Raw genomic sequence first — 24,228 nt, forward strand, 5'->3', positions numbered from 1 at the left:
GAAACAAACATCCTATGGGACCCTTGGAGCCATCTAAAACAATTTACATAAGAAACATATGATGTTGACATCAAGAGCATACATTCTTGAGCCTACATGCAAGAGGCTCAGGAAAAACTAACAAAATAGATTGGTTAATTAGCCACTACTCAGCGGCACAACAATGCTCTAGTATCCCCTATGAAAGAACAAATACATTCAAACTGTCCATTGGAAATGTTCCTTATCCATGGCAAACTTTGATCATTCAAAGGAACCATCAAATGCTAGATAACCTGGGCCAGAACTGTGCCAGTACAACTAATCCATCAGACCCATCTGAAGAGGTCAATGGACACAGGCAGAAGGGAATTTTTGCAACACTGAAATCTTAACAAATATATATGCCAGAAATAGAGCTCCTACCTTTTTTTCCCACAAAGTATCACTAGACTAGAAGAGTATAATAAATTTAGAACTAAAATAATTTTAATCATTTTAAACATTTGACCACAAGTAATTTTGAAACATCTATCTATACAAATTACAGCAGAAATTAAGTGAAAGTCAGAAAAACTACCAATTTCAAGTCTCCACAGCTATTGGCAACACAGCTTTCTTCAACCAGTTCATTAACTTTTTTTTCCAACTGCCTCATCTTCTCCTCCAAACTAAAATAAAAATAATAATAAAAGGATTAACACTAAAGTAATGCAACTGCAAACATTAAGCCTTTACACATTATATTCTCAATAAAACAACACAATGACATATCATATCTCACAACTAACTGGTTTTCTCATCAAAGAAAGTATTGTGTGAAACTATGCCTAGAGAAGATATCCAAAGGTATCACATTCATACCTTAATTTGAGAACAGAGACCTAAGAAAACATAAATCCACTTACAAGAACAGTACAGACAGGCAAATTTCAAAATCAAATTTGTTCAGGAGAAGTAACTAGAAAACAACAGATGAGCTTTTATATCATACACTAATGAAATGAAATATCACATTAAAAGCAATTAACTGAACCTTTATTTGCATACATAATTCTAAAGCACTGCTTGTTATCTGCAAATGCAGATTATAACAAAAAGTTGTGGCTCTTCTAGACTTTTTCCACTGCTAAATACCCAAACTTTTCAATAGGATTCCCTATTCCTGTATAGCTGTTTGGGGAACAGAACTTTGGTATTGGAAAACTCAAGGATTTTCTGAGTGAAGTCCCCAACATTGGCACCAGCCTGCAAGTTTCAGCTCATTTGTGTGGCAACAGCTACACCCAAACTTCTGAGCAAGTCAGAACCAGAGATCACTGAAATCAGATGCTCCTGAAAGGCAGCCAATCACATGCACAAATGTTTGTGGCATTATTCCACCAAGTTCAGAGTTTGGCCCCTCAAGGCTTTTGTAACTGCCTGGATGTTTTTAAACTCTATGCATGGCTGTTTTTTTGTTGCTGTTAATGCTTTGAAAGAATGTAATGCAGAACCAAACAAACCTGTCTGAAGTTTTCTTTTCCAAAGGTGAAGCAGGACCTCTTGCTTGGCCAAGAGGATCAAATGAAGAACCTGAAAAATTGACAGAGTACTGAAAACTGTAAAGTAACATCTCCCGGTGGCAGCTGGTGATCTCTACAAACCATACCTCTCACAGCTGCTTTAGTGTAACCTGCAGCTTGCACTGCTGTCATTGGTCGAGAAATCCCATCCTCAAATAAAGAAGATATATTAAACTGAGTAAAAATTATGTTGTAGACAATACAGACATAATTGCATATTTTATACATAATTTTAATATATGCCATATATATTACTTTAATGACAAATTGTTCGTTGCATGTCAGTATGTGTTAGAAACTACTACACTATTATTGTTCCCAAATCTGTGCTCAAATAAAACACACATCACTACCCTCATGCTTTCTGACAGTACTATGTTCAAAAAAGAACAAATTAGAAGTGTAGTAATATGTATTAATTCAATGAACTTCTAAATACCAGTATCTAACACTTACCAGAAAAATTCATTGTTCCAAATTAATAGAAAATGTAAATATTGGAAGCTTTACCTGTATAGTTCCTGTCATGGGTCTTCCCATAGATGAAGTTAAAGTTGCCTTTGACTACAAAAATAAGTAAGTGGTTTGAAATTGTCATTCACAAAGCATAAGAGGCCTACATATTGTCTTCTCAACACTAAATTTTAAAATTGAGCTAACTCTCACATAAGTTTATAGCAAAGTTCCCATTTATGTTACTCATATACAATATACTGCCAGTTCCTGGCAGACAAATATGTTGAATGCTTCAGTTAGCACAAATTCACAACAAAGGTTTTTTATGTATTTGGATACTTCCATCAGCTCTTTTAAAAAGAAGTACATAGAAAATTATCTGAGGGAGCATACTTTCCATTATTAAATGATTGAAATTGCTGCCTTGAAATTGAACAAGTAATTTAGACAAAATACTTCAGTAAAGTTCTATGTAGAGCTGATATAATCTGTCACTATATTAATCTCTTAAGTTACACTTTCATGCAGATTTATTTTATCAATACATCTAAGAACACAACCAATTTTTTCTGATGCAACTAGAGATGCTTCAGAGCCCATATTCTTCAAGACTTGATTTCACCTTAACTTCCAAAAAACTTTCCCAAGCCCAAATAACAACCTATTCAGTTCCCCCTGCAAGTGAACCCAATTAATACTCCGGACTTATGCAGCACAGAAGATTTGCAGCATGGTTCAGGAGAAAACTAAAACAACCAGTAACCATGCCTTGACCAAGTGCAAAATTGTAAATTAAAACCAATGAACAGACGCAGTTCATTGGAATGAAATTCTTAATTTGGAAGGGCTCATTTTGTGCATGAAATTAAATGGTACATTTATATTTTGTAAATGACATTTTCATTAAGGATACAACAGAACAAAAACCTGCCCCAAATCCAGTAGCTAGAGGTCTTGGACTTGATGTAGCAGGAATTTTGGCTGTCACCTGGGTGGAAAAAAAAAAGAACCAAACTAAAAAACCCCACCAATTAAAACCTGTATGTGTCAATTATTAGTGTTTCTACATAGTAAGATCTACATTAATGCTCAGTGTTTTAAAAGGTACTTACAGGGGGTCTTCTTCCATGACTTGTTCTTGCTGCCTGTTGAAGAGCTACATCATTTTCTAAATCCTAGAAAAGATAAAAACATTAACCCCTTTTAAAACGACATCACCCAGCTCATAATTCCACAACCTTCAGACTACTGAAAGCAGATTGGTAAAAAATCAAAAATTCTTCACAAAATACTTGAAGATAACTGAACAACAGGGTTTACTGACAATAAATTACAGTTATTTGTTGATCTTATTTGTTATTTAGATTAAGAAGTGTAAAAACTCATTATTTTCTAAAAACACAGAGGAAAGAGAGCTAAAGCCATAAAATATAACATGAATTTCTTTTCCCATCCAAATGTTCTTATCAAATACTTACACTCTCTCTGAATTTTGACATTAACAACTGCAATGCAAGACATTAAAACATCTCGTGTCCCTCAGGTCCTGCAGCAACTCCCATTAACTGGGTACTGGGATTTCACACAAGATGCCAAGTCTTGCTAGTGGGTTTGGACCAAATGACATCACTGGAGTGTCCCAACTGCACCAAACCAGCAGTTACCCAAAAGTGCTCTGCAGGGCTATTTAAGACATCCCAGATGCTCTACCCAGTTGCACAGAGACCTGCAGGATTCCAGTTTTTACTGCAAGCCCCTCCAGCAGCAGAACAGTAGGAAACCAATGACTTACTGACAACTCAGGAGCCTCTTTGGTCAGAAAACTTGCTGCTGCACACAGCCTGGGAAACACCAGGCTGAATGTGCCTACAAATAAATATTATTTTATACATCAAAAATGCTTTACATTTACATTACAGCATCTTAGATCTGTTGAGATTTGCACAAGTGCTTATTTGGAATAGAAAGCTACCAAAGAATTAACTATTCAAGAAGATCCTGAAACCTTCAGACGTTTCTTGCTAAATAAAGTAAATTTCACTTCAAAGAAGTTGTAAACTTGTATATTATTGTACCCATAAATTCTTATCTTAAAATTCTAAGTTAAAATCCTATGTATGGGAAAGGTGGGAAACAGCAAATATTTTACCTCTGTGTCAAACATGGGGTTATAATCATTGTAGCCAGAATAGAGATCATCTTCATTATTCTCAGGAGCTGGAGGCACATTTTGCATCATTTTTCTGTGAAACATGTAACATGCCAAATGTTATCTTGGTGGTTTTATATAAATATTTTAAAATGCAAAATATAAACAGCAGTAGTTTCATTAGTCATAAAAACTAGGACTCACCTATAAACAATATGAAATGGCACCCTTTCATGGATTTATATTTTTGTTTATACTTACATCAGTTATGAAAATTGTTTTAAAGGTATTTATCATTAAAACGAAATTATAATAATAAGTAATTGAATTACTACTTCTAGAATAGTATCTTTGCACTGGCAGCTAACTCATGTTTGAGACAACTCATAAAGTTTGTCTTTTTAGGCCAAATCATAGTAGTTATTCTAATGAAAGGTATTTAATCTTGCTTTGAAGCTTCCCTTCCGCATTCTAGTATCAACATAGCTACAGTTATGAAGCCATTTCAATTAAAACGGGTTTTAAAAGCCAGCATTAAGGAAGCCCGGGTTCCAAAGTCTTTCTCCACCAATATTTCCCTGTCTAACACGGTGCCTTCACCTGGTGGCTTTTCACTCACGGAGGGCACACACTGAGGCGTCTCACTTTGCCTGGCTACCTGTTCTCACAAAAACCTGAAGAAGGCAACGTTTGCTTTCATCGATAACATGAAGTACGTGCCCTTCAGCAAGCAAGCCTCAGCCAGGTCGCAGCGCACGGTTCCTCGGCAGCGGGAGGATGAAGAGGATGTTCCCCGCCGTGCGCGGTGTCCCGCGGCCGAGCCGCTCCCGGCGCGGGTTCCTCCAGCGGGGGCCCGGCAATGAGCCCCGGAGCGGGGCCGGCTCAGGGCACGGGCGGGACCCGCCCTCGGCTCACCCGCGGCCCCCTCGGCGCTCAGGGCCGGGCGGCGTTGCCCGGGACACGGCGGCGCTCCCCGCATGCACCGCGGCCGGGCGGGGCGAGCCGCGGGCGGGGCCGGGCGCTGCTGGAGCCGGGGGCCCGGGCGGGAGGTGCCGCCGTGAGGGGCGGGCGGTGCCGCCGTGAGGGGCGGGCTGGGGGCTCGGCCTCGGCGCTCGGGGAAACGGAGAGCGGCCCCTCCTGCCAAGTAAACGTCACATTTTCTTCCGATGAGCTGAGAAATGTGTTCTTAAAACTAAAAGGCTCAATTAAAAAAAAAATAAAAAAGGAAGTTGTTAAAGCTTCCTGTATGCCATAGCCTCTGAAACTAAATTTGAAAAAATAATTGTCTTATAAAAAGATGATTCTCCCTGCCATCTTTACTACTTTCTCTTGGTATTTTGAAACCCTGATAAGTGTCAGTTGATTTGCCCACGGCAAATCATTATACTCTGGAGAAAGTGTCCTATGCCTAAGTGGAAAACAGAATAGAGAAGGGATCTCTGAACATGCCTACAGTATTTTTGAGAGAGAAAACATTTTATGAAACCAATTGTAACCCCTACTGCCTTATGCCAATAGCATAAGAAAGCTCAAAAGACAATATGCAATACAGTCAGAACACCCTTTTTATGGTCAGGGATTGTGCACATTATGCAATGTCAGAGTCTTCTGCTGCTCACTTTTCAGCCTCAAAGTCCTTTCTGAAGAGATAAGTGCAGAGGACAAGTGAAAGGTCTTTCTACTCTGGCTTCCAACCAGAGAAATAAAGATAACATAAAGAATTATTAAGACATTATCACTTCCTGCATTAACCTGTTCACATTCCATGCATGAACCACTTTCACACAGAAACTTGAGACTTGCGACCTTTGGACATGAGAGTCTTTATACCTGAATTTTCTGGAGTACAAGTAGTTTGCAGAATGACAGACTTAGGGTGGGAAAAGTTTTCAGCTGCATTACTTCCCACAAATCATAAACTTAAGCATAAGAAAAATATGTACATTTATAGCCCCTCTTTTTCAGCTTGGGACTCCTCATATACATTGAACCTGTGATTTTTAGATTTTTCTCATTGTCCCCAACTGCATTAATATGTACCTGAGCAATAGGTAGATTGGGTAGTAATAGACCTAGCTCTGCTATCCAGCTTGTCCATGTTGGGGACCTGGGCATACTGGTGCCCAGCACTGTTCTCAACCCAAATTTCTAGGGCAGTGAAAAGAAGGCCCTGTGTCAAGGAGGCAGTGCATCTGATTTGTAAATGAGGTGGTGCCAAGGCAGCCCTGGAATCTGACCATGTTCCTACTGTCAGACTTCCTTACCCTCCAAAATTGGGTGTATACATTCAGACTTAAGGGGCCCCTGGCCTGGATGGACTCTGACCATACTGGGAACATGCCCTGGCCCAGGTCCTGAGACCTTGCATTCCAGCTGCTACTTTTGACATACTCACAAGATTATGAGAGTCTCAATGACTTTGTTCATGTTTTGAAAAGCTGTGTCAATCGACAGGGTTTAGTTTTGGTTTTTTGGTTTTTTGTTTTTGTTTTTTTGTTTTGTTTTGTTTTGGGTTTTTATTGTTTTTTTTTTTTGGTTTTTTTTGTTTTGCTTTGTTTTTGTTTTGTTTTTGTTTTTGGTTTTTTTGTTTGTTTTTGTTTTTTGTTTTTGTTTTTTGTTTTCTTTTTTTTTCTGGTGCTATGAAGTATAAATACATCTTAATACATGAAGATTTCACACAAACCCCCAAAATCTCAGGAGCCTTTGTGACACACAGGGCCTTACTCATGTTGTGATCATAAGACTTCATCTAACAAGACTTCATCTAACAATTCATCTACAGTAAGAAAGCCTGTAAATGGTGTAAGATGATGTAATTGTCTTTATTGGCTAAATCCAGAGGGCAACCTAGAAAGTGAAAAAAAAAGGACAAACCTAAAAGAGTAAATTTAGTAACTACTCTAGTCCAAGTAGCATTGTATGCTTTGAATTCCTGATAATTTTAAGGTCGATTAAACCACGACTATCACTAAATTCCTTGGATCACTCCTCTGACTGCATCAAATTACACACTTGTGCAGCTGAAGCAAACTGCTGATCTGATGAGGTTTTCTTTCAGTCTCTATTCAAGACATCAAGTACCCGATCCAAAAAATTCAGTGAAAATTTAGTACAGATTAAAGAAACCGTGAAGCTATATTCTGAAACAGGAATTTCTTTGCCTTTCACTACATGGTGAATCTGTCTTTTTTCAGTAGTAACTTTGCAAATAAGGACTCAGACAAACTATTCCAGGACCTACTAATTTGGGTTCAGGGGTTACTGGCCACAGTCTGCCTGTTTTAATTGCTGTTGGTATGTACCTTTTGTAATCGCTGTTAGTGTGTACCTTACCCTTGCTCTGCCAGTTGAGCTGTTCATCTGATCACACACTGATTGCTGTTTTTCTGATTTGAAAATGTAATTCTCCCACTGTAATCTTTAAAAAAGTAATTTTCTAGTACTGAATTCTGGACTGACCAGGTTTTGGGATTGCCTGCTGTCATGCAGAAACCATTCAACCAGCTGGACTGTCAGAAACAGTGAAGCTGCGTTTAACTGCTCCTCACGGAACTAAAGCATCTGGTCAGCATACAGTTTGAAAACAAAGGGAATGGAAGAACCTCATTATGAATGATACATATGTTACAAGAAATGTAGATGAAACTGTAGAATGTGTGAATTGGAAGGGATCCACAATAATCATCAAAGTGCAGCTCCTGGCCCTACACAGGACACCCCAAGGATCATACCATGTGCCCTTCTTTGTTGTACCACATGTTGTAGTTTGGGTTTGAAATGCATTTGCAACAGGAAAATCATTTTCTTAACAGGTATTTTTACTACTGAACCATATAATTCTATATAGTTTTGCTGAATTGTGCTTTAGTAGTATCTACTTTACTACTGTTTACTTTCTTATTCCTTCAGATTGCTTCTTTAGGAATCAGAATTTTTACAATATTGATAGTCTTTGCATCAGACCATCTGCACTTTGAAAGACCACTCAAATTAACAGCACAAACTGCTAACAATAATTAAAATTATAGTTTTAATTGTAACATAATTTCAATACAACCATTAGTTATAACACAGTATGCAAACCATTAGAACTCTACAGAAGAGCAATAAAGTGACAAATTAAAGCTATCTTTTTAAGGCATTATACTTCACGAACCATTAGGAAAGTAGTAGCAACAGATCATAGTCCATTACCAAATAAATGTACTTGCTGGTTGCTCTAGTGAACAAGTGATATATTAAACAGATCTAATACTTAACAAATGTGAACTATGCCTCTGTTATTATTCCACACTAAAAGCTTAGGCTAGCACTCTCTGTATTTTAAAAGCATACCATTCCTTTCTTTTCTCCAAAGGGAATTCACATCTCCTTCATATCACACGTCGCCAAGGCTCAGAGTTAGTGAGAGTTATTTCCCCTTGCTTATTACACGAGCCTTTTATACCATCCTGCTTCTCCCCTGCGGTAAATCCCCCCCTCTGTGGTCAGTAGCAGATTTCAGCTCTGCCCGTGGGGCAGCAGAGGAGCATACTCCATAGGAAAAGACTAAAACCATAGAGGGATCAACTGTGCAGCTCCCAGCACAAGTAAAATCTGCCTCTACACCTATTTGGCTTTGAAGAAAGAATACATACGCTGGTGAGTGCATGCCTGGTGCCAGTACAAGCCCTACATTTCATTCCTAATGGAGCCCAAGTCCTTTCACCATAATATTGGTTGGTTATGGTCTTTGATGTTTCTGGGCTTACAGCACCTTCTGTCCTTTCCATGTGAATTGCAGAAGAGGGAGGAGAATCACGGTCCCTAACTTGTGGTGGCTGCAAGAACTGGGCCTAAAACTCTTCTGCTATTACACAAAAATTAAACTTGTACTGTGGTCATACCCTAGTTTTGATTAAGTAATGCAGAGCTATGGGGCTTTGTCATTAAGATATGGATCATAATAATAATAATAATAACAACAATAACAATAAAATAGTTCGCATTTCATTGCCACAGACTTGTTTTGTTCACCCCCAGAACTAAAAGGCCCTGGAATCATTTTTATCACAGCTGTAATTAGCTCTAAAACCCTTGCAGTAACACTCAGAACTTTTAATTCTCTAAATCCACTTGTAGATCTGCAATGGCTTTTGTCTCTTAGTCTATTGCTGATGACAAGTCTCAGGAGATCAAATAAATACACGTCTCAGGAGGTCAAAGAGTATTAAAATAACTGATAAGTACTTCTAAATGGAAGTGATGGTAAAGTTGTTCTGAAGACCATTTTTTTCTCAAGCCCAGGTAACATTACTTTTATGTTCTAGGAACTACCATTTTTTCTTTGAGGTAAAAACCTGAGTTCACAAAGAAAGTATGCATTGTTTGCTTCAGTTATGCTCTGTCTACAGAAAGGTCTTTGTGTTTAGAACATGTGCCAAGTCATACCATTTTGAATGAGTCTTCAAAGGAACAAAATTGGTACATGCTAAAATCTTAAAATGCTTTTCTACGGCAGCCTACACAAGCCCTGAGCAGCAGAACTGGCACAGCAAGCTACACTCTTCTGTCCCACTGCCTTAAATCTTCCCATGGCCCAATTTACTGCCAGTTGGTTTCACTAACACTTCCCAGCTACTGGCATATCTCAGGTTACATAGATGGTGTTAAGATCAGGAAGCCAAGGAGATAAATAGTTTGGTTTTCCACCTGCTACCCGTTGAGCAGTCTTCATGAAGCCTTTAGGAATATATCGTTTTGACTTCTCCATCTCATTGTTGGATGTGATTGGAATTAGCAAAGTGCCAGTGAGCGGGCAGGTGCACCAAATTATTATGTTAGCCTTATTTATTTTTCTTGGAAAGTAGAAGTTTGTTCAGAAGAAGCTGAACAAACTTTCAAATGATAGCCAAAGGTTCACTGAACTTCATCAGTAACTATCAAACCTTTATTCTGGGTTCGAATGTATTGTTTTTCCACTGTTAAGTTTTTTGAGAAAGACAAAAAAACTTAAAAGTATTTCCTGGATGTATTATATTTTAATATAATATTTTATATTAATCAAACATTTAAAATGTCACGTTTTCTCTTCGTGCCCGGGGAGCGGGGGGGCGGGACCTGGGGGCTGCGGCCGGGGGAGACGCCCCCGACCCGCCCCCGGCCTCGGCCCCGGCCCCGGGCAGGCTCGGCCTCGGCCCCCGCCCCGGCCCCGGCCCAGGGCAGGCTCGGCCCTGTCCCGGTCCCCGCCCCGTTCCCGCCCCGGCCCCGGTCAGGCTCGGCCCCGGGGCGGGGGCGGCCGCGGAGCCAATGGGCGGCCGTGACATGGCGGGAGCCGCGGGCGGGGCGGGCTCGCTCGGGGCAGAGGTGTCCCATCCCGCTGCCCATCCCGCTTCTCCCTCCCGGTGGCGGCGGTCGCAGGCATGGAGCCCTCGCAGGTTACCATTATCGGCAGGTAAAGCTCTCGTCCCCCGCAGGCGGGGACAGCGCCGCCGGGAGGAGGTTCCGGCGCGGCGCCTGTAGGACGGATGCCCGCGGCGTGCGAAGGGGCTCGGGCGCCTCTCCCGGCTCGGTCCGGCCTGCGGGCAGGGGGTTCGGGGACTCAGTGCTGGGTACGGCCCTGCCGCAGCTGTCCCCAGTGCTGCGGCTGCCGGATGTGACAGCAGGGCAGGCGGTGGGTTCTCCCCAGCCGCGGGGGCGAGCTGCTGCTGGATCTCGGGACGTGGTGGGATGCACCTGCTTGCCTCTACTTAGAGTGCCTTTGTTTAAGCCCCTGACAGCTCTGTGCTACTGTAAAAAAACAACAAACAAACATCTTTACCGAAGTCGCCCTTTACGTCTGAAGGACTGCTGTCCCTTTTCATTGCAATGCCTTTTGTGTGTCTAAGTGCAAGAGGAGCGGAGAAATCCAAGCACAGCTTAACGTCCTGTGAGTCAGCTTTGTCAGGAAACTCCTAAGTTGGTCTTAAACACTCCTGAATCAATATTGACTTGCCACAAAAGTCAGCAGTATTTCTGGCTTGTATGGGAAGGCATTGTTTCATCCTCTCATTGAGCTGAACCTAAAGTTCTTTACTTGAACAAGAGTCAGGAGGGGAGAGAGAATAGGTGCGGGATAGTAACAATGCCCTGTGCACCACTGTACCTTGGTGCTACAAGTGTGGGCTGGAGCCAGCTTTATCAGCAAGACCACTCGAAGCCTCAGGATGGGAGTTTGGGTGCTGCTGTGTGACACTGACCAAGCTGGCTCCTGCTGCTGGTACTCAGGGAAATTTTGTTCACTGTAGGTGTACCTGAAGGGTCAGGAGAATTGGGTTCTTGCCTGCTGTGGCTCCTGTGGCACTACTGCAGGTTTTGGTAGCACCTGTGGAAGTTGTGTGAGCAGATTTGGTTATTAATACTTTACCTATCACTGAGCCCAAAATGACAGCGCCTAAAGTGTCAGAAAGCACTGTCTTGGGGTGAAATATGCCAGCATCAGGTTGTGATGATGCTGTCATGCACAATGCAGTAACGGTGCAGGCCTGATACCTACCATTGACTTACTTTGTGTGCTCTGCAGTTCAAAACAAAAAACCCACAATCTTAGAAACCTGTATTAAGGATTTTTTTTTTTGTATTTTAAGGAAATTTAATTTAAAAGTGCAATTTAGAAAGGTTCTGCTACTTTGTAAAGATACTGGTAGCTCAGATGTGCTTATGTCAAGTTGAAGTGATTCACATGCTTTTATTTTATAAATACTCATTAGCCAGGAGGCTGCAGTAGCTCACAAACCTTGACCATGCCTATTCTGTAAGTTTGTTCTGTTGCTTGCCTCAGAATTGATGAACTCTGGGCTTACTGCAAAGAAGTTGTTTATTTTTACCTTTAAATGGTAGGTTTTGAGAGAGACCTCACTGTCTGCTTAACAGCAGTAAATGCAAAACTTCACTTTTTTTGTCCAAGTTATTTCCACTGATTCCTGCTATTTTTTGAAACTTCCCGTTTTAATCCTTTTTAAAAAGATCTAGTTAAACGAAAGGCTGAGCATGTTTCCTGTTTTTTCTTCCTTGTTTTTTCATCTGCCCTATTACTTTACTTCTGACTTTTGCTCCCCTTTTAATGTTTTATTGATGCCCTAATGGCCTTGAATTTTTCAGTTGCCAGACATCACTAAAGTTTAATGCTGCAAATACAGTGATCTTGGAAGTGAGAGGAAATGCATGTAATTATCAAAACCCCCACAGTAAAAATCATGGATCTTGAGTTCTGATCTTGTCTCTGTTATGGATTTTTTTTCCGAATTTTTTGTGATTTCATGTTACTTAAGCTTGTGACACTGTGCCTTGGTGCTTCCATTTGAAAAGACTGCCTGCTACACATCTAATGAAGTTAGAACCTGCATCTCTTTAAGAGAGACAATAAAATTGTCAGTTACTACAGATTTCCTCCATGTGTTGCTCAGTAATATGATTCACCAAAAGATGTAGGCAGACTGTTCCTGTATGTATCCCGCGTGATAAAGTGCTTAATCTAAAAATAAAGGTAGTTCTAGAAGTGGCTAGGTGGAAAAATGGTATCAAAAGTATGTTCAGTTAAGATTTCTTTTGTTTTCCCTTTTCATGTGCTTGGGATACTTTCTGAATTGCTGAGGACCTGTGACTTCAGTAGCTGGGCCTTGGGTTTTCTGATCACCTCTGAAGCAGGGTCCTGCACTCTGGGATCAGTGGACTGCTGCCTGTCTTCAGTCTAGGAGCCGAACAGATATTTTAATTTATTTATTAATTTAAAATCTCTTAAAAATAAATGCATTAACCAAGTCCAGATTGAGATTGTGGCTGACAAAACTGTTGGTGATTGAGTCCACTATCCCAAAGTAGTGGTTCCTCCTATTTGAATTCTTCTCTCCTTTTTCTGTTCTGTTTTGGGTTTTTTCTTCCCTGTTATTTTCATTCCAGCTTTCAGAGAACCTGTTATACACAGCCAGCAAAGAGTATTTCTGTGTTAGAGGGATTATTTCTCATCAGTATGTAACTGATCTTTTTATCAAATATCAGAGAGTCCAAGCTCTGGTTTGGTTTTTGCAATGCTTTCAAGATCTCTTTCCCCCTATTAAATGCTGGTTTATTAATTGGCTGATATATTTTTTTTTCAGTGGACTCATTGGTCGCAGCTGGGCCATGGTGTTTGCTGCTGGAGGCCTCAGAGTGAAACTTTATGATATTGCACAAGAGCAGCTAACAACTGCACTGGAAAATATTCGGTGGGTAACCTGACTTGAAATAACTGGAGTTGGAATAAAACTGTGGGATTTTTGTAATTATGAGTGAAAAGCCATATCTTGTTATTTCAGGGAGCATCGATTTTAGGCTTTGAAGAAAGCTTTAACTTAGAAGCACAGGTTAAGATCAGAAGATCTGTACTTCCAAGTGTAACTGACATTTCTGAAGAGAAATTTAATTTTTAAGTTATTCAAGATCTTACATTTAAATTCAATTTTTTAAAATAATGCTTACCACCATTAGGTTATTTATAGACTAGGTTTAAAATATATGAATGTAAGAGTTTTTCCACAGAAAGGCAACAAAGTTTTTCCACAGAAAGGCAACACTTTTTCAAAGTGGAGGTAGGTTAAGTTGGATTGTTGAGAAGCCCGGCTACAATTATTAGCATTTTATACCTAGTTTTTAAACTCTTAAACTGGTGTTTTTGAGTCCTAGAAGAACAGGTTGCTAGTGTCATTGGTCAGATATAGTTGAAGCAGGAAGCATCTTTAGGAGGAGTGCCAGTGTGAGGGTGTGAACCTGATGTCACTCCCACCTGTTGAGTCCAGGGGACCTCCAGCCCTCTTCTGTTGCCCATGGCACTGTGGCTAAAGCCTTGTGCTTTTGATACTGCTAGAGCTACAAGTTCAATTCTTGCCTGTCTGGCTCCTCCCCCAACCTTCAATGCCAACAAGTTAATTATCTATTCAGTCACTCTTAACTGGATTTCTTCCAAGTATTTCTCTAACCTTCCCTTGAACTGATATATATCCTTCTGTGGCCTCCTTACCAAAGGACTTTGTGTTCTGCAGATTTACTGCTCGTTGTGTGAAGAGCTGTTCCCTTGTGTTTGTTTTGAACCTGGCTCCTAAATTACTTTAATTGACCCCTAGTTCTTGTGTTAGAAGGAACATGTCTGCTTGGTCCTATGCACCCTCTTCTTGCTGGGCCTGAAAATACAGCTTTTATCTGCCTGTGAGTGAGGGTGAAAGTACATTTATAAAGTGGTTCTGTGCACAACCTTATGTTGCTGTATTGGCATTTAATGCTGGACTTCAGATGACTTCACAATTAGCACCAACCTAAATGCATCAGCTCTCCCTTCATGATGCCTTGCACTGCATGATGTCAGCTTGTGTGTCAGCTCTATGGGGTGTAAGGTGCACCTGAAAAAAAGTTGTGGTGTGCTGCATCCTAATTGCTTTCTGTAACAAGCCTTAAAGCAAACAGGAGTGACTTCAGGAACTTGTAGATCAGTTCAGTTGTTAGAGTTCAGAAGTTAAACTGTATGTGATGTCTATTGAGATTTGCTAAAAAAGGCTTGATAACAGAAGAGTGGGAAAATCTATCTCCTCTTTTTTTTTCTTTCCAGGTAGATGTTAGACCAAACATCTCTATTGCATCACGTAGATGACACAAACTTTTGGGTTTTTTGAGAGTTGCTGTCATAGTTGTGGCCACAATGAGACTGGATTATTAGGTGGCAGCTTTGTGGCGTTCATTACTAAAGCCCCATATTTTTTCTTATAGCAGCATGAGGATGTTAGCCTTCCAAGGTTTTCAGCTTGGAAACATGAGGCATAGAGTGTCATGTGTAATAGGATAGAGTGCTATTTAAGTGGGTCTGTACTGTTGTGTGCCTGTGTGTGTTCTCCTGCAGGAGTTCACAGAATCACCAAATGGATAGTGTTGGAAGGGAGTACTGAAGGTCATCTAGTCCTACCTCCCTGCTCAAGCAGGGTTTTCTAAAGCTCCTTGTATCCAGACAGCTTTTGAATGGCTCCAGGAAAGAGACCCTTTCAGAGCAAGCTATTCCAGTGTTTAGTTAACCTAACAGTAAAGAAGCTCTTCCTCTTGTTCAGGTGTAACTTGCTGTATTCCAATTTCTGCCTGTTGTCTCTTGTCCTATTGCTTGGCACCACTGAGAAGAGCCTGAATCCATTTCTTGACATCCTCCTTTAAGATGCTTATAGACATTGTTGGGGTCCCCTGTGTTGTCTCTTCTCAAGGTTGAACAGGCCCAGCTCCATCAGCCTTTCCTTGTGAGAGAGATGCTCTGGCACCATAATCATCCTCATAACCCTCTGCTGGACCCCCTCCTGGAGCTCTGTGTCTTTCTTGTACTGGGGAGCCCAAAACTGGATGCAGCACTCCAGATGTGCCTCATCAGGGCAGAGGAGACATCCAGAGCAGGATGTCCTCCATTGACCTGCTGGCACTCCTCTTCCTAATGCATCCCAGGATCCCACTGGCCTTCTTGGCCACGAGGACACTGCTGGCTCATGGACAGCTTGGTGTCCACCAGGACCTGCAGGTCCTTCTCCAAGAGCTGCTTTCCAGCAGGTCACCCCCAGCCTGTGCTGGTGCCTGGGGTTATTCCTCCCCAGGTGTAGAACTCTGCATTTGCCTTTGTTGAATTCCAGACAGTTCCTCTCTGCCCTTCTCTCCAACCTGTCAAAGTCCTTCTGAAGGGCTGCACAGACATTTGGGGCCACTCCTCCCTGTTCAGTGTCATTGGTGAACTTGCTGAGGAGGCACCTGCCCCTTCATCCAAGTCATTGATAGGTTCAAGGCAAGTTCAGTTGAGTTCAAGGCAGGTTTTGCCTCTTACATAAGATGATCTTAACTTATAATTAACTTGTGTATTTTGGCTACTGTAACACCAGTTAAAAAGCCTAGTTTCAGGAAAACATAGTTTTCGTGACAAGAATACAAAGCTACACAGTTTCTTCAACCACTGCTTTAATGATTGATCATATCTTGATAGATACAAACTTCTTTGCACTCATTTCATAGCACACAACCTGCAGTAAATCACAGTGATTTACTGATGTGGTACTTCTGTAAGAGCTGGAGCTTGAGCAGGTCATGCATGCTAACAGGAGAGCAGCAAGGGGATGTCTGTCTGATAGAGCCAGCTGGTGACTGGTTCTCTGAAACTGATGTAATTTGCTTTCCTTTTTCCCTCCAAGTAGCAAATAGCTTTAGGGAAGTTTTTAGGCTTAGGGGTTTTGTGGTTTATTTTGTTTTAGTATTGGAACATATTTATTCCACTCTGGTCTGCAGTCCACAAACTTTTAGAGTATGGAGGTATGACTTACTGGGGAGAAACTAAAGTGTGCAGATGACTATTTGTAGTTTCCCTTTTCCAAATAAAATGGGGTTTGAGTAGTAAGCAACACTCACTTTACTTCTAAAAGGAGATGTTACTTCTGTGAGGGCAGAAGTGGTACTTAATTATTTTATGTTGTTGCCTTTTAGTCCATTAACCCAGAAGTCATTGCCTTTTATATAAATTCAGAACATCTCAGTGTCTGCTCTAATGGAACAACCTTTTGTTCTGATGAAGAAACAAACTAATGAACACCCTTATACCACACAGGACCTACTGAATGCATGCTCTAGTAGCCTGCCTTGGGAAATGTAATTTTTCATATCCAGTGTGCTTTTTTTCTGCATCGGTGTGATTCTGGTTTGAATGTAAGGTTGCTAAATTTTGAAATAATCAGAATTAGAAAAACAAGTGTGCTATTCCTGAAAGTAGTCCTAAAACACAGGATGCAGAAATGCTTTAGTGCATGCCCCTCTGCAAAAAATAAATTTATGGTTCTTGAAATACATAAACTTTTCTAAGTAGTTACTGTGCTATTGTTTTAAACATAATTATTCTGCTGATAAAGACTGATTAATTACCAGGCTTGCTGGCTTAGTCTTCCGGTCTGTCTTATGGACTGCTTTGTTGTATTGGTACTGTATATATATATCAAGGGCAAAATGCAGCTTGGCTTAGGTCTTCTTTGATAGTTTTATCTATCTCCTTTAAGGCGAGAATCATCTTCTAAATAGATGATTCTTTTCAGAACACAATTTGATATTGGGTGCCTGATGCTGGCACATCGAGCTTGTGCTAAATTGTAAGCTTGATTCTACCTTTTGATTTTATCTCTGCCCACCCACCATTGCCAAAAGTGCAATTAACTAGCTAGGCAAAACTGCTTCACTTGCAGAACTAACTAGAGAACATATTGATAGGCTTTGGAAGGGGATAGAGTCCTTCTTAAAAAGGTTCTGTCTGACTGAGATGAAATACCTCCAAAAGGACATGTTGTTTTTTCACCTCATTCCTGTGTGGTAGCCAGTGCCCATGGCAGCTGGAACAAATTATTTCAGTAAGGGTGATTTGTGTAATGACTAAAGTTGTGTTTTGAGAACAGTTACGGTGCTCACATTTGCCTGGTATGCAGAGTAACAGGTTGTCCAAGGAGTCAGTAAAATCTCCTTTCCTGAAAGCTTTCAAGCTTGGCTACACAAAACCTACTTGGTGTGTTCTGTTTCGGGCTAAAGATGAGTGATGTTTTGGTTTGTTCTCACCATGCCAACTACCCTCTCATTTATCAGACACCACTGACTGCTGAATAGTTCTAGTCTCTGGACAACAGCAGCTGGCTGAACTTGTGAAGAACAGGGCTGGTGTTTTCTTCTCTTCCTTCCCTACTTGTTAGTAGGAGCAGTGTGGTTGTGATTAAGCAGCCTTATTTCTAGTAAGTATTTGCTGGTTGCAACCATGTGTGCTGAATACAAGTGCCCAGTAGTGGCTGTGGATAAAGGTGAAGCAAGTGGGATGTGAACAAGATGAGTTAAGTGTTAGCATTGCTTTCAGGGTTCTTCTGTCAAGACTTTTAGAGTAGGGTTTGTAAGCAGAAGCATTTTATGTGATTGGGAGTGTTCCTGTAGATTGGATGCCTTATCCTGAAGCAAATACTAGCCCAGTTCCCAGAATAGTGCTGACATGGGCAGACAGGTACAACAGTAAAACTCTGGAGGTAGATGAAGCATAAGCTCAGAAAGGAAATAGTATTTTCTTATTGATGTGAATTCTTCATTCTTCAAAGACCTTACAAGTGAAACTCTGCGCTGCACATACAATCCAGCTGCAGAGTGAAGCTGTGGATATGGCTGCAGTGATCGCAGTCTAAGGTCATCCTAGGGACCAAAATTTTACCCCAAAAAATTTAGGCTGTCTTCATTACAAAGTCATCCAGTAGAGGTCAGTGGTGCACTGCTCCATGTACAAACCTTTGTGTCTTATGTATGGTAAGTATCAGGGAACACTGGTTTCCCACAGTTCTGCAGCAATCTAATACCCCATGGGAATATAATGGTGGTTTAGTGCTTGAAAGACTAAAATTTGTTTGTGGAACAAAGCAACCAGAATGGCTACAAGTAGATTGACAAAGGGTGCAAAAAATTTCCCAGGAGGGAAGGCCAAAACTGAAGTAATGCATATATTTCCTACTCCATGTTTTAACTGACTTAAATGCATGGCTAACATGAAGATTGGTTATGTTAATAGGAATGCTCTTTGTTTAGGAATTAAAAAAATCAGTCCGGCCTCAAATTCCAAAGATGAAGGTGGTAGTTTTGAAGGTTAACTAAGAAATTATATTCTGAGTGCACAGTGTATTGTTAGTGGTTTGTGACAGAAAAGCAGAAATGCAGAATGGTTATCACTGGCACAGAAGGGAAGATATGAAAGAGGAGATGGGTGCTGCAAGGGGAAGAAAAATAGAAGCTGGATCACTTAGTCTATGACTCCAGCTTTTTTGAATCCCTTAGTCACCAGTCATGTACTGTAATTTTTGAGAACCTAGGAGAATAAGACAAATGTAGTATTGCAATGAAAGTGAACAAGAACTTCACCCTCTTCTTCAAAGAAGGAAGTAATTCTGGTAGGATGTCCTAAAATGTAACTTTTGTTTTGTATGTGTTTTACTGGGCAAAAGCACCTGGGAAATGAAGTTCTAATGAATGGATAGTAAAGACCTTTTGAATTATTCATCTTGCCTCACAAGGTGTGAGGGAGCCAGAAGTTTGGATTCTGTAGCTTAGGGCACCTGTTTCTTTTCAGATGAAGCACTGGCACCTTTAGTGCTAGAAGCCTTAAGTGTTGGATGAAGTTTCTGTCCAGCATGCTGTACATTCCCTGTGACCTAGGGAAAGGGAGCTGAAGATCCCTGTTTCCTATTCTTTGCCAAAATTGCTTAAGAAGTAGAAGTCTGTGCTTTTCAGCCATCTATTTGCCATGTCCTTAATTAAGTTGGTAGGAAGAATAAAGGATTTTTTCTTTTTCCTGCTGCTATTCATTAGGTCAATTTCCCCACGTATTCATGAGGATGAGCAGTTTTTGCTGAATAATAACCAACAGCTTAGAGGAGTTCTGTCTTGAAACTGATGAAAACTGAACCGATTTAACCATGATAAAGACTACATCAAGGAGCTTTAGGTTGACTGTGATCAGACAGATTAATCCCACCTAATTTCAGTGGCCATTGTTCCTCTAAGCAGTTTATAATGGTTTTGAAAAATGGCTTACTCGTTCTGGATGTTTGAGGGCTTCAAACTATAGAGACCTTTTCTGAACAAGTGGCATGTCCAGTCCCAGCCAGGGTGTGTACTTGAGCATTCATTTCCAGTTTAGTAACTATTTAAAATTTTCAACACTTGTTCTGTAGTCATTTAAAAAACATCAAAATGTAGGTTTGGTTTTTATGAAGGACTCTTGCCTGTATCGAATATATTTATTTATTTCTATACTAGTAAAGCGGTTTTACTACAGTGAGGCTTTGTAGCAAAAGAGCTGTTTGTAAAACGAGATAAAGTTTATAAAAGGGACCTTGCTTGCCATTACATATGAGCCAAAAAAACCTCTTGCTGATTGTGCACCAGTTAAAACAAATTTGAAGTGGTGACCATCTGACATCTAGGTGTAGATCTTGGAGCTGTCTGTGCTTGAAGAGAAGAAAAACCTTTGATAAGATGGGGGAGGAAGGAGAAATTATTGCAATGAACCTTTATATTTTTGAATAGAGATGTGAGCAGTGGCATAACAAATAGTGTAGAACATGGTTTGTTAAGAAGGTTTTTTAAAAAATTGATGGTGGCTGAACAATGATAACATGTTTAAATGTGTCTATGTTGTTTCTGTCAGCAAACAAATGAAAGAGATGGAGAAGTCGGGAGTCCTGAAAGGAGCTTTGAGTGCGGAGCAGCAGTTGGCTCTCATTAGCGTTTGTACAGACCTGAAGGCAGCAGTAGATGGTGCTGCTTTCATTCAGGTAAGCAAAGATTTGCTAGCTCATGGCAAATGGTTCAGAAAGGTGATTAAAAGCTGTGCTACACAGTAGGTGGGCACTGGAGAGTTCAACAGCATGACCCCATAAGAATATAGTCATGCTTGTTAAAGTTCTTTCTAGCCTGATGGTATTCTGGTGTGGGAGATCACGCCTCTTTGCAGAATTTCTAGCACTAGAGTCTTTGCAAGTTTATTCTGAGTTATGGGGGGAGAGGCTGGCAGCTAAGCTGGGAGGGAATCGGTGACCTCCATGTATAATAATGATTGTACCTGTTAAAAACGTGAATGTAAGGTGAAGGTTGGCAGGACATATTTGCGGGACAGATTGTCATTTAGGGAATGCCACACATTCTAGAGCTGGGTCTAGAATGTAATTTTCCTCTCCATGTACCTAGTGAAGGCAGGGAGTATGACATATGGGATGACTCTTCTGACTGTGAGGGAGTGCTGTAACCAAACACAGCTATCCCAGAATGCTAGAGTATTAAAACCAGGGTTGATACATAGGTTTGAAATCTGTCCTGCTTAGTAAAAGTGGAACGGAGAACAAGCTGAGCTGCTAGAACAGCAAGTTTGTGGCTGCTTAATTGTTAATATGCTCACTGGATTGGACATAGTGCAGAGAATAGGCTAATCTGGGATCATTTCTGGGATAAAGTTCATTAGGATCGGCATCTTCTACCCTAAATGGCTTCCCAGTATTATTCCAGTGTTGGACCCTTAGCTGTCTCTACATGGATTTGTGCTGCACTCTCGTTTACAGCTTACACTGTTTCAGGCTGTAAATTCCCAGTCTGATCAGCTGCAACATAACCCTAATAACAAACTGAACTGAAAAGAGCACAGACTTCCAGACCTTCATTCCTCCCAATTTGATGAAGTGAGGAGGAGAGAATGGGAGGCATGGCAAAGCCTCATGCAGAAGTCAAGGTGTGAATGTACTCTAGCTTTTTACAGTGGTACACTGCTTTGTGTTCACTCCTTTTCTTCATAGCATGAAACTATCTATTCACCCCTTACTCTTGAGAGTATCTTGCTCTTTTGTCACTAGCGAGCTCGAAACTTGTTAGTTTGCAGTATTGCGTTCATGTATGTATTGCCTATTTGTACTGAATTTAATTTGCAAATTTATAGTCCAATCACTCAGTCTTGTAAACAACTTCTGCAAATGCTTGTGCTTGTAATAATGATGGCCAACTTAAATTTCATGAGCTAACTTACAGGTCATTTATGAATGGATGTAACAAAGGGCACAGCTGTCTGTGAAACAGCACTGGCCAGCCTATTCCAGTGAGTAAGAACTGACTGTTCTTCCTACCTTTTGCTTGTGAAGGCTGTCTTCTTGTTTCCAGTATCTCATAGTTCTTCTTGTTTTCTTTTGCTGTTTCAAGCATTTCTTACTACCTGGTATAGCCATATAGTGTCCTTACTTTCTCCTGTATGCTACCTGTAAGGATCTGATCCTTCTTAGTGTCAACTTTGTATCTCTTTAACATTCTGACTTCTATTTTATCATCTTATTTTGAACTGAAGCTAGCTGTGATGAAGTTCTTGAGTCTTGTTGCTCTGGCAGGGATGTTGAGTTCTGGTATGTTATTGGTCCCATGAGAGAGGGTCTTTGACAAAATCTTAAGATTTTTGAACAAAGTCTTGCATGCAACATCAGATTAAATCAAGGTCCCGCCACTATCAGTTCATTTACAAAATGGGCGTTGGGCAAATGTTGCAAAATCAAAGTAATTTTCTGTTAGAAGGAGCCTGTGGAACTCATTTGGCCCAACCCATTGCAGGACCAACTTGCATCAGCTTGCATAGAATTTGTGCAGTTGAGTTTTGGGTAAGCACTTCTGGTCTCTCTGGGTAACGTGTTACAATGTTTGATTACTGTCGTTGCAACTTTTCCCTAATATCTAATTAGAAGTCTCCTGTTGCAACTTCAGTCTGTTGCCTGCTGTCCTACCAGCCTGCACCTCAGAGAACCTGGGTGTTCCTTTCAGGTAGCTGAATTCAGTGGTGTTGTGTTGGTAGTCTCCAAACAACAACAGTGTACCTGGGGTAACTGCAGCTTTCTGGCACTATTTTATGTTCCCTTAGTCTTCTTGATGTCTCTAAACATGTAGTATTTAGTATGTCAATAAAAAGAAACAAAATAGCTGCAATATGCCCATGGATAACATGTGAAACATGGTTGGCACTATTTGTATCAGGTCTCCAAACTATAGCATTAAAGTTTAGCTTTATTCAAAGTCTTAACAAATGCACAATGAAAGTGGGCAGGCAACTTATTTGAAATAGACTTTAATTTTCTCTTAAAGGAGGGTGGTGGAATAGAATGAAACAATCTAGGCTCACAGCCTTATTTTAACAGTGAGTAGACTACTTTATGACTGAACCATGTTACATTTAAGAAATGCTGCTTAGTGCAACTTTGAATGTGGAAGGACAAAATGTACTAATTGTAACTTCTGAGTGCAAGTGTTCTGACTTTTAATTACTTTAAAAATAAAATATTGGTTGCATTAATCTTAGTCAAATAGAGAACTCAATTTTCATGCTTAATGATATAACCTACTGCTTAGCTTACTTCAGAATTTTTATGAGAACTCCATTTCTTTACCCTGGATATCAGTTAGTTAAATCTTAACTTCTTTTTAAATCTGGTCTTTGTAGATTAAGTCCACTAAAAGCTTTAAAAAACTTCTTGATGTTTGCCCTCCATGAGTAAATTCTTCAGACAGTTGCCTTCCAAGTAGTTATAGGACATAACTTCAAACACAAGGGATAAAAAAAGAAAAAAATGGAACTTCCCAAGTTAAATCAGTGAAGATACAAATGGGAAAAAGATGCAAGAGATAATTAGAAGAACTGAGAAGAAAATTTATAACAGTGATGTCTTGAACATTTTAAAAGGTTATATATTCTCTCTCCAGAGCATTTTCATGAAGTAACTTGCCTTGCTTAGTGTGCTTTACATCAACTTCAGAAGGAAATTAGTCTGTGTTTTGCTCTCAACCTAAGTATTCACGTGAGTTCACTTCTCAGAACTTTCCTGTGCAACTTGCAATAAGTGCATAGCCTATAGCATGTAGGTTAATGTATGCTGCAAGTTTTTATATCACTTAAAAGCTTTAATTCTGAAATAACTTTTCCATTAGCTGAAATCTCCATGGAGATAAATTAATGGATACGTTTGTACTAGAATGTTCCTGGTGTGGGACTATCATGGGTGACTTAAATGTTTATTATTTTTGTGCTCTTAGCTTTCCTGCATAAATACATGATTACATTTGTTTTCTGTCTTTATGTGACTATTGGGTACTGAACATCTTAGTTCTCCTTTGAGTATTAAAACCAGATTTTAGTGGACATGTGTCTAGTTCATAAATAAGATAAATTGAAAGAAGTGCACCACTTGTATGATCTTTTACCACAACACTAGTAAGACAAAACCAAAGGTTTTAAATTGAACAATTTACTAACAGAACAATAAAGTTTGCTAGCTGTCAGAGGAAGATTAGATAGCTAACCATTGCTAAGATGTTACTCTTGATGCCTGAGCTGCTGTGTATTTTGGTGACTTGTGAGGGCTGGCTGGGCTGGTTGAAGATGGACACAAAAGGTCACTGAGAGGTGATCTCTGAACCTGTCTGTTGTGCTGTGGCATTGAACAGAACAGACTGGGCAAGAACAGAGTGGTGAAGCTTTTAACTTACACCTTTTGTTCT

General features: G+C 40.3%; 2 protein-coding genes across 5 annotated transcripts in view; one reads left to right on the forward strand and one right to left on the reverse strand.

The window, feature by feature from the left end:
* The window catches only part of IFT88 (intraflagellar transport 88), a 42,916-nt gene extending 37,853 nt beyond the window's left edge, over nucleotides 1-5,063 (reverse strand). The window contains exons 1-8 of one of the 4 annotated variants that reach the window (XM_058045664.1): nucleotides 4,870-5,063; nucleotides 4,150-4,243; nucleotides 3,113-3,175; nucleotides 2,932-2,988; nucleotides 2,055-2,108; nucleotides 1,631-1,694; nucleotides 1,485-1,554; nucleotides 560-650 (exon numbers count right to left, since the gene is read on the reverse strand). In XM_058045664.1, coding sequence (XP_057901647.1) covers nucleotides 560-650; nucleotides 1,485-1,554; nucleotides 1,631-1,694; nucleotides 2,055-2,108; nucleotides 2,932-2,988; nucleotides 3,113-3,175; nucleotides 4,150-4,239 — 489 coding nt within the window. In that variant the 5' untranslated portion in view covers nucleotides 4,240-4,243; nucleotides 4,870-5,063. Of the gene's footprint in view, nucleotides 1-559; nucleotides 651-1,484; nucleotides 1,555-1,630; nucleotides 1,695-2,054; nucleotides 2,109-2,927; nucleotides 2,989-3,112; nucleotides 3,176-4,149; nucleotides 4,244-4,749 lie in introns of those variants that run through there. The other 3 variants (XM_058045667.1, XM_058045666.1, XM_058045668.1) reach the window with 3 other exon arrangements.
* Nucleotides 5,064-10,477: 5,414 nt separating this feature from the next.
* Nucleotides 10,478-24,228, forward strand: part of CRYL1 (crystallin lambda 1) — a 51,006-nt gene continuing 37,255 nt past the window's right edge. Inside the window, exons 1-3 of the mRNA XM_058045105.1 lie at nucleotides 10,478-10,582; nucleotides 13,263-13,370; nucleotides 20,360-20,486. Of these exons, the coding sequence (XP_057901088.1) occupies nucleotides 10,551-10,582; nucleotides 13,263-13,370; nucleotides 20,360-20,486 (267 nt within the window). The 5' untranslated portion in view covers nucleotides 10,478-10,550. The remainder of the gene's footprint in view (nucleotides 10,583-13,262; nucleotides 13,371-20,359; nucleotides 20,487-24,228) is intronic.

Source organism: Melospiza georgiana, chromosome 2, assembly GCF_028018845.1.
Source record: "Melospiza georgiana isolate bMelGeo1 chromosome 2, bMelGeo1.pri, whole genome shotgun sequence".
NCBI classification, from domain to species: Eukaryota; Metazoa; Chordata; class Aves; order Passeriformes; family Passerellidae; genus Melospiza; species Melospiza georgiana.